Raw genomic sequence first — 12,958 nt, 5'->3', positions numbered from 1 at the left:
GATGCTAAATTTTGTCAATCAGATTTCTGAAGAGTTCAAAATACACGAAAGTGTGATCGTTTCTTCAGTTAGTAGCTGGTGTACCACTCAACTTCACAATCCTGGAAACAGTATCCCTTTTTTGAAAGCAAAACCTGCGGACGATGCCATATCTCCGAGAAGAGAGAATGAAGTCAACATAAGGAGAATCAGTACATACAATTTTAATAGGTGTGCATGTGTCTTTTCTGTTTCAATCAGGAATGACTATCGTGTGTGGTGGATAGATCACTGTATAGGGTGTCCAAAAAGAATGACCAGATTTTAAATAGAATTATTTATCAGGAAGAAGGGGTTAACACTGACAAATTGCATACTAAATTACTCAGAAAATACAGGATTTTATAAAAATCCATCATAAATGTTCAATATGTCCTCCATTGGCTGCACGGATGACATCTAGCCGATAGCCAAATTCATCCCAAAGTGAGTGTAAGGTGTCTTCTGTCACTGAAGCTACAGCAGCTGATATTCTGGTTTTTAGTTCATCAATGTCACGAGGTAAGGGAGGAATGTTAAGAAATTGTTTAACATGTGCCCACAGGAAGAAACCACATGGTGTTAAGTCAGAGGACCTAGGAGGCCAAGAGTGTGAAGCCTGGTCTCGCGGTCCTGTACACCCTGTCCAACGTTGAGGCACGTTGGCATTGAGGAAACTGTGCACGTCATTGTGCCAGTGCGGTGGTGCTCCATCTTGCTGATGTATGAAATTGTCAGATTCAAGTTGTGGGAGTAACCAGTTCTGTAGCATTGCAAGATACGATTGTCCTGTTACAGTTTCTTCCTCAAAAAAAGTAGGGTCCATAAACCTTGCTTTGCGAAACAGCACAAAAAACATTCACTTTTGGTGAATCATGTTCGTGTTCAAGTGTTTCATGAGGATTTTCGAGCTGCCATATACACACATTATGACGCTGAACCTTACCCCTAATATGGAAAGTTGTCTCATCGCTGAACATCAACAGTGACATAAAAGTATCACCTTCCATGTCCTCTAGAATAGCATTGCTAGTCCACTCGCTTCACTTTGTATCTTGAAGAGCTTGTACCAGTTGTAATAGGTATAGTCTGAGGACTAAACAACCACGTACCACACTGTCATGTGCGGTAATGCGAGTTCTCGGCTAGCAAAGCACGTCGACTTGCGGCGGCTCCGGTCAAATGCTCACTGGATTCGTTCAGGAACACTTGGACGGAAAGGACTTTTGCCTTCACAGACATCCTGTTTCTTCAAACTGTTTATATCACCGTCAAATGTTCTTTGGTAATGGTGGTTTAGCATGAAATTGAATATGAAACACCAGCTGAACTGCGAACACTGAGTACGACTAAATTCAATAACACAATATGTCTTCTGTTGCACGAACGCCATATTGCGCGAGATTGGCTGCATGCTCCAGGTTAACGCTCGTAGCGACACCTACCGGATTTTTTCTGAAACTCTAGACCTTGCCAATTACCTCTAGCACTGTTTCAGTTACCTAGTGATATCTGTCTCAATATTATTACAAGTTAAAATCGAGTCATTCTTTTTGGTACACCCTGTATTAACATTATTGTAAAAAGTGTTACGTTCTTCATTTGGCTGCAAGTCATCTGCTCATATTAAAATTTACTTTAAAAAACTGTAAGCAGTAAATTTAATTACAGCCTACTAAGAAAGTAATGTCATAAGGTATTTCCTTCAGATATCAGCTGGAAGGTTGTTTTTAAACACAAAATTTGAGTTGCAGAATCTCAGATTGTGACTCAATTTTAACGTATTTTTTGGCAGAGTAGGTATCAAAAGTATGTTCAGTACCCCATTTAACTGCTGTTAAATTCAAGAATTTACCTTAACATGTACTGTTCTTTCTCACTAGTTTCTGACAAAGAAAGAGGATGTTCATGTTACCGAGGTCACATCAGTATCTGTGTTCTATGAGTATGCGTATTTGCGTTCTATGGATACGAAGATGGTATGAAAAGTTCTTGGAATGGAATAAAAAGATACAATTTACCTTAGCAACACTTGTGTTTCAGTGGATTCTCCCTGTGAACTAATGGACTTGGTCCAGTGATGTTCCAAGGATTCATTCCAATCTCCAAAATTAGATTTCTCCAGGCCTGCAAAACACTTGTCAACTTCAGCTACTAGTTCTTCAGTTCAAAAAAATCTTCTTCCACCAAGGAAAATTTTGAGCTTGGGGAAGAGATGGAAGTCTAGTGGAGCTAAATCAGGCAAATAAGGCAGATGTAGCAAGAATTCATATTTTAGTTTGTGTATTTCTTCCGTGGCAATGACAGTGTCCCCGCACATGAAAGACAACTTTTTCCTTGCCAAACCATGCCTTTCTTTGTGTATCTGTTTGTCCAGGGGGTTAAGATAGTGGTAATGTCTTGTAACTGACCAGTGGGAGGATAATCCATCAGCAGGACCCTTTCACATCCCAGAAAACTGGTGCCATGACCTTTCCAGCTGACCGTACTGCCTTTGCTTCCTTTGGTAGTGGTGAATCATAATGTTTCACACACAGCTGTCTGGTCTCTGGGGTAGAGTAGTGGGCTGAAGTTTGATCTGTGGCCACAAAAAAGATTGTTGGTTGCTCTGAAAATGTGTCAAACACTGTTCACACAATTCCATTACAATGTGTTTCTGGTCCTGCAGTTAAGTTGCAGTTCCCATTTAACAGGTAATTTTCTCATATTCAATTCCATTATTAAAATGCAATTGCCCCTTCAGATGACATCCCTACACAGCTTCACCCATTTCTCACACTTCCAGTTGGCAATCCTTGCATTAGTTTCTGGAATAGTGGTGCATCTTGGCCAACCACTACACCTGAACTATCGTGATGAAATTTAAACCTGCTTGTCCACTTGGCAACAGTTGAATGTCAAGGAGCCGAGTCCCCCAGTGTGTTCGGAAAATCTGACATGAATTTCCTTTTCGTTCATAAATTGATTTATGAAGTTAAAATCACTGCTGGAACCTCAAAATTTTCCACATCTTCACAAATCACTACATGGAAACAACAAAGAAATGTCTGCACCAGAGACCTCTATCCAGAGCTCTGATGCATTACATGTTTAGTCACAGGATGACCTGTTATGACAAAGGAACCTCATTGCACTAGTTATGACGTCTGATGATTCCACATACTTTTCACATCACCGTTGTACATGTTAAGAAAAGTATAAACACCTCAGATAAACTTTAGCACACCTCTAGAATGTAAATAATAAGAAGAAAGCGAGATTAACAGTCACAAACCAGTGACACAATTCTGTAGTAATTTGAGGATCAGGAATAGGGGAGGGGAGCATGACAAGCCAATATTGAAACGAGAGATAAACCAATAGTAAAAATTTACTGGCTCCATACTTTACATGTACAAATCACATAAACAAAACTACTTTACAGAAAAATAATCCTTATTACTAGTATAACACAAATCTTAGCAATTAAACAAGCCAAGCTTACAGCTGGAGAAATATTACAAATTATATACTGAAACTCTGTAATAAGCATTCCCTTGATGAACATTTTATGTTTACACACTGAATAATGTGATCTATGGAGATGTTACACACTCAACTATACCACATACTCAGAGCATTCATTTCACAACGTACAATGACAAACTCTAAAACAAAACTGAAGATCACATGGGCACTTCATTATAGCAGTAGAAATTAAGTTACAAACTGGGACCTGTACATTACTAAACAATTATCATACAAGATTATCACTAATATAAAACATTCTGATTGTAAACCTAAACACATGAATGAAGGATTGTGAATAAGAGCAGACAATTATACATGCAAAAAGAGAAACTGTGTGATTGAGACTATTGAATAAACACAGAGACTTAACATGCCCTTTCTACAAATGTGGGAGACAGTACTGCAGTTAATAACACGATTTACTATCAACAAGCAGTGTCAACACTGCTACTTCAAACATTTAAAACCGCAAATATGACAAATATGAGGAAAACAAAAGAGAAATGCAAAAATTAAAGGAATTTCCAGAAGACATGTTGATCAACTGGAGGATCTCCCACTACCACCACCTCCTCTTAAAGTCATTTTCAGTCACTTCATATTCATTAACGTGAAGTTACTATTCTGTGTGTTTTATTATGCACTCTACTGAAAACACAGCCACAAAAGAGGCAACACTGAAAAATTTAGTGTGGTGTCAATTTCACACACCAAGTGCTCTGCGCAATTAAAACTGTGTGTGTGTGTGTGTGTGTGTGTGTGTGTGTGTGTGTGTGTGTGTGTGTGTGTGTGCGCGCGCGCGCATTATGGATTAAAAGTGAAAACTGATCTAAAATATCTAAAGGGAATTTGTCTTAGAACTAGTTATGGAGCCAGAAGAAGTAACTCTGCTGGAATGCACCCCCAAGTGCTGCCTGTGTCCACAGTTAGGCTGCCCCCTCAGCCTTGCCTCCTTCCTCCTCATCGTGGCTGGACGTGTGCCATGTCAGTCGCTCCTCGTAGAACTTTATCACAATCTGAGGACACTTCACATTGGCCTGGCTTGAAGGTACAAGGTCTGCTTCATCAGTGCCCTTCCTGCAAGACAAGTGTCACACACTATTAGCTACCACAGAGTATGCAGGAGATAAAAGTAACACACAAGTACTGCTGTGACACAAAAATTTCACTTTTAGATGAGTACAATGTCTCCCCATGGCTTCCACAATTTGGCAATGGCAGCTACTGGTAGAATCCCTTTCACACCTATTGAAAAGCTGAACCCTATACAGGAGCCTGAAAGCCCACGAAGCTATCTCACAGCTGTGAGGATTGCACCACAAATGTAAGGCGAAAATTTGAAGTCTAAATGATATTATTCATGAACTCAAGCGTAAATTTTTGGAAGACTGATAATGCTCTTGAAAACCCTCTGGGTAAATTTAGAGGACTAATTATTCAAGTAGACTGTTCAACAACCACAAATCTTGAGCAGGCACCACAAAAGTTAGAGCACACATGCAAAGGCACATTTTCCTCATGTACAGTAAATGAATTCTGCAAGGAGTCATTAATACTGGTTCTGAAACAACCTTCAACATGCACTCTAAGTGGCTGTATACGAGTTGTGTGGAGAAAGTGATGATGCTGATTTTTTATCTACCAAAACAACAACAACAACAACAACAACATTGTCCACTTCAAAGTAATTCCCTTCGGCAGCTATATACTGGCGGAGTCATTTCCAATCTTAGTAACAGCACTGAAAGGCTTCAACTTGTGTGGCCTTTAACACGTTGGCCATTCTTTTGAATGTTCTCCGGAGTCATAAAATGATGTCCTTTTAATAAATTTTTAATTTTGGGGGGGAGGGGGGGGGGGGAGGGCGGCGGCTGTGGAACAACAGGAATGCCTTTTGAGATCAAAAATTTCGTGATGGATGTGGCCGTGGGACATGGGGCTTTGTCCTGATACAGCATCCACTTGCCTGTAATGTCTGGTCTTGCTCAATTCATATTTTTCTTGAGCACTTAAAGGACATCTATGTTAAACAACTGGTTGACAGTCTGTCCTGGAGAAACTGACTGTTTATCCACGACACCTTTGCTGTCAAAAAAGAAAGTCATCACTCCTTTGATATTTGTTTGTTAGGGCTCAATGTGCCTCTCCTCACTCTGCCACTTCATCTCAGGATCGTACTCAAAAATCCAGGTTCATCACCTGTGATCACACGAGTGAACCATTAGTGGTCAACGGCAATGATCAATGCACGTTTCCTCGATTGTCCTTTTTCTCTGTTGTGAGGATTTTCCGCACTATTTTGGCACAAACTTTTTGCATGTTTATTCTAAATTCCACTGTTCCATTTTCGTAACATACAATGAAAACACAGTGTCACTGATGGTGCTCTAAAAAATTACATGATTTCTGTAAGGAGATTAAACTCCGAGCATTGGGAGGGGTGAATGCACCAGTGTACACAAGCAGTGCAACACAGTGTTCCCAGATAACTCAGTGTCATCATCGTGCGTGTGTGTGTGTGTGTGTGTGTGTGTGTGTGTGTGTGTGTGTGTGTGTGTGTGTGTCTCCACAACTACCAAACTCGGCACTTTCACTACAAATATGAGATATAATTTGTATTAAAAACTTAGGCTACAGAACTTTCACAGGTGCTATAGTGCTTTGTATGTAAGGAGGAAGCTGCACGTTGCATTCTGCAGTGATAACTGGCAATGCTATGATGAGGGGTACACCAGGCCAGTTTTTTTTTCTGCTTCTGACTCCCTAGCAGAATTTATATGCTCAGAAAATTATTGCCGTCCCTTATGAGCTTAATACTTATTGTGATTGCTTTATGCCACCCATAATAAAGTAATGTCGCCATACCTGAAGTAATGTGCAAATACATGTTCCACATACACACTAAAGGTAGATGTAGCGGAATAACACTACTGGCTGGAGTGTCATATAGCACGCTGCTCATTGCACTGTACATTGCCCCACTGACTGCTGCCCTATGTGCACATAACTATAGTCCTACTGAATTGAGGAAAAGCCTCTTCGCAGTTTGAGAGTAAGAGGAAAATGCAGTGATAAAGGAAAGCTCCAATTTTGTCTGTTCTACATCTACATCTACATTTATACTCCGCAAGCCACCCAACGGTGTGTGGCGGAGGGCACTTTACATGCCACTGTCATTACCTCCCTTTCCTGTTCCAGTCGCGTATGGTTCGCGGGAAGAACAACTGTCTGAAAGCCTCTGTGCGCGCTCTAATCTCTCTAATTTTACATTCGTGATCTCCTCGGGAGGTATAAGTAGGGGGAAGCAATATATTGGATACCTCATCCAGAAACGCACCCTCTCGAAACCTGGCGAGCAAGCTACACCGCGAAGCAGAGCGCCTCTCTTGCAGAGTCCGCCACTTGAGTTTGTTAAACATCTCCGTAACGCTATCACGCTTACCAAATAACCCTGTGACGAAACGCGCCGCTCTTCTTTGAATCTTCCCTATCTCCTCCGTCAACCCGATCTGGTACGGATCCCACACTGATGAGCAATACTCAAGTATAGGTCGAACGAGTGTTTTGTAAGCCACCTCCTTTGTTGATGGACTACATTTTCTAAGGACTCTCCCAATGAATCTCAACCTGGTACCCGCCTTACCAACAATTAATTTTATATGATCATTCCACTTCAAATCGTTCCGCACGCATACTCCCAGATATTTTACAGAAGTAACTGCTACCAGTGTTTGTTCCGCTATCATATAATCATACAGTAAAGGATCCTTCTTTCTATGTATTTGCAATACATTACATTTGTCTATGTTAAGGGTCAGTTGCCACTCCCTGCACCAAGTGCCTATCCGCTGCAGATCTTCCTGCATTTCGCTACAATTTTCTAATACTGCAACTTCTCTGTATACTACAGCATCATCCGCGAAAAGCCGCATGGAACTTCCGACACTATCTACTAGGTCATTTATATATATTGTGAAAAGCAATGGTCCCATAACACTCCCCTGTGGCACACCAGAGGTTACTTTAACGTCTGTAGACGTCTCTCCGTTGATAACAACATGCTGTGTTCTGTTTGCTAAAAACTCTTCAATCCAGCCACACAGCTGGTCTGATATTCCATAGGCTCTTACTTTGTTTATCAGGCGACAGTGCGGAACTGTATCGAACGACTTCCGGAAGTCAAGAAAAATAGCATCTACCTGGGAGCCTGTATCTAATATTTTCTGGGTCTCATGAACAAATAAAGCGAGTTGGGTCTCACACGATCGCTGTTTCCGGAATCCATGTTGATTCCTACATAGTAGATTCTGAGTTTCCAAAAACGACATGATATTCGAGCAAAAAACATGTTCTAAAATTCTACAACAGATCGACGTCAGAGATATAGGTCTGTATAGTTTTGCGCATCTGCTCGACGACCCTTCTTGAAGACTGGGACTACCTGTGCTCTTTTCCAATCATTTGGAACCTTCCGTTCCTCTAGAGACTTGCGGTACACGGCTGTTAGAAGGGGGGCAAGTTCTTTCGCGTACTCTGTGTAGAATCGAATTGGTATCACGTCAAGTCCAGTGGACTGTCCTCTGTTGAGTGATTCCAGTTGTTTTTCTATTCCTTGGACACTTATTTCGATGTCAGCCATTTTTTAGTTTGTGCGAGGATTTAGAGAAGGAACTGCAGTGCGGTCTTCCTCTGTGAAACAGCTTTGGAAAAAGGTGTTTAGTATTTCAGCTTTACGCTTGTCATCCTGTTTCAATGCCATCATCATCCCGGAGTGTCTGGATATGCTGTTTCAAGCCACTTACTGATTTAATGTAAGACCAGAACTTCCTAGGATTTTCTGTCAAGTCGGTACATAGAATTTTACTTTCGAATTCACCGAACGCTTCACGCATAGCCCTCCTTACGCTAACTTTGACATCGTTTAGCTTCTGTTTGTCTGAGAGGTTTTGGCTACGTTTAAACTTGCAGTGAAGCTCTCTTTGCTTTCGCAGTAGTTTCCTAACTTTGTTGTTGTACCACGGTGGGTTTTTCCCGTCCCTCACAGTTTTACTCGACACGTACCTGTCTAAAATGCATTTTACGATTGCCTTGAACTTTTTCCATAAACACTCAACATTGTCAGTGTCGGAACAGAAATTTTCGTTTTGATCTGTTAGGTAGTCTGAAATCTGCCTTCTATTACTCTTGCTAAACAGATAAACCTTCCGCCCTTTTTTTATATTCCTATTAACTTCCAAATTCAGGGATGCTGCAACGGCCTTATGATCACTGATTCCCTGTTCTGCACTTACAGAGTCGAAAAGTTCGGGTCTGTTTGTTACCAGTAGGTCCAAGATGTTATCTCCACGAGTCGGTTCTCTGTTTAATTGCTCGAGGTAATTTTCGGATAGTGCACTCAGTATAATGTCACTCGATGCTCTGTCCCTACCACCCGTCCTAAACATCTGAGTGTCCCAGTCTATATCTGGTAAATTGAAATCTCCACCTAAGACTATAACATGCTGAGAAAATTTATGTGAAATGTATTCCAAATTTTCTCTCAGTTGTTCTGCCACTAATGCTGCTGAGTCGGGGGGTCGGTAAAAGGAGCCAATTATTAACCTAGCTCGGTTGTTGAGTGTAACCTCCACCCATAATAATTCACAGGAACTATCCACTTCTACTTCACTACAGGATAAACTACTACTAACAGCGACGAACACTCCACCACCGGTTGCATGCAATCTATCCTTTCTAAACACCGTCTGTACCTTTGTAAAAATTTCGGCAGAATTTATCTCTGGCTTCAGCCAGCTTTCTGTACCTATAACGATTTCAGCTTCAGTGCTTTCTATCAGCGCTTGAAGTTCCGGTACTTTACCAACGCAGCTTCGACAGTTTTCAACTACAATACCGATTGCTGCTTGGTCCCCGCATGTTCTGACTTTGCCCCGCACCCGTTGAGGCTGTTGCCCTTTCTGTACTTGCCCGAGGCCATCTAACCTAAAAAACCGTCCAGCCCACGCCACACAACCCCTGCTACCCGTGTAGCCGCTTGTTGCGTGTAGTGGACTCCTGACCTATCCATGTTCAGATCTTGCAAGTGGTAGTTAGCTGACTGCGAAAGATAGTACCCAGGTTTGATCCTTAGCCATGCACCCAAGTTTTGACTCATCACATTGAAACTTCAAACATTTTTCTTTAGCAAGGGAGGCATAAGCTTTTAGAATAACCCGACACCTATGCTGGATGTAATATAGGTTCTAGTATTTGTTGTTTTAGAATTTTGTTCACAGCAGGCTACTATTTACCTACAAAATTTAAAGGATAAGTATTCTGTTATCCTTACCACTTCATTAGGAACATTAGCTCTCCACTCGAATCTGTGGCACCAATAATCTTCTCTGGCTCCAAACCACGTTCAAAACCCCTCGGTTTGTTGTCTTCCTGCAAATGACAGCACATACTGGTAAGTAACAGCTGTAGAAAATTTACACACATGCGACACTTTGGAATTAAATTAGAAACACACAAGTTGTCATAAAGCTGAAAACAAAACAAACCACCTTCTCATAAGAGAAAGGAGCTGTTATGCAATGGCCTACAATGAATTGTTGCATACAAACTTGTAGCTGCCTCAACACAAGTGCACGGTTAGACAGTTTGAAGAGAATAATACCATCTCAAAAAGTTGTGAAACATTTCAAATTTTCAGCCTCAACCCCTTTCCATCCATCTTTTCTCTCAGAGGATCATACGAGCTCTGATAGCTTGCAATAGTTCCTTTTTCCTATTTACTACTGTTTCTAATGACAGCGCCTAAAATTATATCCTCTGAAGACAAGTCCTGGCTATCTACTGTCTCTCCTTCCAATTAAGTTATAGATATAATTGTGTTCAATATAATATTCTGTAACAGGAAATAATAAAATTGTCCAGAACAGTTGCATACAGCCTATAATATGTAAACATTTGCCTACATAAAAATACGGTACACCTATGACGATTAACCAGGGAACAGAACAGCATCACAGTTTCAATACTCATAGGAGATAGCATCAAGAAGATTATAAACATTCAACGCAAAGAAAAAATTACAATACCTTTTGCAGTTAGTGTGTACACAGAATTATGTCTGCATTGTAATATATCAAATTTAAGACTCTTGTGCTCTTCCAAGAGATTGATACGTGAAAATATGTTAATATTATTTGTCTCTTGCAAAAATTAAATATGTGCCACACCACATTTCTAAACATGGATGTCTCATTTACCAAAAGCAACCTCTCAACCAAGATGACGCACACATACTCCATTCCAGTACTTCGCAGCTATGAGTAAGCTGCTCACATATTGTCATTTTAACCCTTTTGCTGCAACAAAGTAGTTCTTTACATTCCGTGCTGAGACTGTTTTTGTTATGGCTGCACTGCTCGCCAAATACTGGTGCCTTTGCTGAGAGATGGTGTTTTGGCCATTTTGAAATATTTGTCATCCAATTTTTCAAAAACTAGTATGTGAAAAATTTTACTTTTGGATGTATTACTGTCTGATATTTCCACTCGATGAAGAATTGAGCTGCTTTCCGTTATCCATCTTATTAATGCGCTGCATCAAATTATGCATGAAATTTTGATGAGGTTGCATAGGTAAAAATGCGCTGCATAAACTTTATGTATGGTTGATTTTAGCTCTTACATTGGAAATGAATGAAATATAGATAAGATACTAAATTTTTATTTAAAATTGAGGGCACTGTGAATTGTGTTCATAGTAATCATCAAATGTCAAACATTTCAAGGTACCGAAATGATATTTACTGTAAATGATAACTCACAATGAGGCACATGTTGTACGATAAATATTCAAAACTTTTTCAGTCACAGACATTGAAGTAACTTATTTGCAGCAACAAGAGGCTAGCAGCTCAGCATACATTCAGACCTGCTAACATTGCAGGAAAATCCAAATGATGAGCATATACATGTCGACAACACCTGTCTGCAGCTCGTGGTCTAGTGGCTAGCGTTGCTGTCTCTGGATCATGGGGTCTGATGGTTGGGTTGACGAGGAGGCAGGGAGCAGTGAGGAAACAGGGTCTGGTGCGAGAACATTTATTGCGGCTTGTGGGAACATGCATGGGCATGGTTGGGGGTAGGGTAGGGCTGCTAGGTACAGTTGGGAGGTTTGGAGAGAGGGGTGAGGTGAGGGGGGGGGGGAGGAGAGGAAAAGAGCTAGTGGGTGTGTTGGTGGAATGGAAAACTGTTGTGCAGGAGCAGGAGCAGTGGTGGACAGGGTCTATCGAAGGTCGAAGTCATGGGGGAGATTACAGGAACATAGGATATATTGTAGGCAGAGTTCTCCACCAATGTCATTCAGAGAAGCTGGTGTTAGGAAGGACCTAGATGGCACAGGCTGTGAAGAAATTGTTGAAGTGATGCACATTACGTTGTGAAGCATGTTCAGCAACAGGGTGGTCCACCTGTCTTCGCTACAGATTGTCGGTGGCCATTCATGCAGACAAACAACTTGTCTGTCTTGTCCACGCAGAAAGTACTGCAATGATTGCAGTATAGTTTGCAAATTACATGACTGCTTTCATAGATAGCCCCACCTTTGTTTGTTTTGGTTTAGGGTGCAAAACAACAATGATCATATGCATTAATCCCAATTGACGAATGAGAAGACGGCTAAAAACAGGGATGTGGAGAAAGATGTATAAAATATGCCATAGAGAAATGGAGGTCCTGAACTAAAGATTAAATGACCTTTTCCATATTGCTACGACAGATAAAAAGCAAAATGTGGTGGACAGCTAGTGCATTGTTCGCTAAAACAGCCAAAAACTCATATGGCAAATACGAATGAGAATGTAAATGGTTAAAAAAAAAAGGTATTCTGTCAGGAAATGGTAGACCATCAAGAATTGAGGCAATGAGCACAAAGTGGTGGGAGAGCAAACTTAAATGGCGAAGGCTAAAAAGGCAGTGCCCAATATACAATCTAGCTAAAATGGTGATCTCATGGCAAGAGAGCCGAGTAGAGGTCACTGGGAGAGACTTAATAACCTGGAGCTTGTTCCTACGGATGGAGGACCAGTGGTGATGCCAAAGTCACACTACCTGCTGACATAACATCGCAGGGAGTGTAAGAACTAGCAGGCTGAGGTAGGAGGACTGCAGCCTCGGCAGCAGTGTCAGTGGCTTCGTTTATTGTCAGACTGGATGTGACAAGGAAACCCGTATAAACATCACAGTGGCTCCATCAAGAGTAAGTGACAGCTCTCTTGGACACATTGCACTAAGGGATGGATGGTGTACAGCACAGAGGCTTTGAAAGGTACAGAGAGTCAAAGCCTGTATCACAGTATGTACTCCGTGGCATGATACAGGGCGAAGAAGTCTGCTGTAAATACTGGGCAGTGTTCCCGAAGCCAATACTGGAAAACATT

General features: G+C 41.2%; 1 protein-coding gene across 2 annotated transcripts in view; it reads right to left on the bottom strand.

The window, feature by feature from the left end:
- Positions 1-3,370: 3,370 nt before the first annotated feature.
- Positions 3,371-12,958, bottom strand: part of LOC126109595 (chromobox protein homolog 1-like) — a 38,497-nt gene continuing 28,909 nt past the window's right edge. For both annotated transcript variants that reach the window (XM_049914635.1, XM_049914636.1), the window contains exons 5-6: positions 9,857-9,954; positions 3,371-4,605 (exon numbers count right to left, since the gene is read on the bottom strand). In XM_049914635.1, the coding sequence (XP_049770592.1) occupies positions 4,455-4,605; positions 9,857-9,954 (249 nt within the window). In that variant the 3' untranslated portion in view covers positions 3,371-4,454. The remainder of the gene's footprint in view (positions 4,606-9,856; positions 9,955-12,958) is intronic.

This window comes from Schistocerca cancellata, chromosome 12 (assembly GCF_023864275.1).
Source record: "Schistocerca cancellata isolate TAMUIC-IGC-003103 chromosome 12, iqSchCanc2.1, whole genome shotgun sequence".
NCBI lineage: Eukaryota > Metazoa > Arthropoda > Insecta > Orthoptera > Acrididae > Schistocerca > Schistocerca cancellata.
This window is presented reverse-complemented; position numbering and strand designations above follow the sequence as displayed.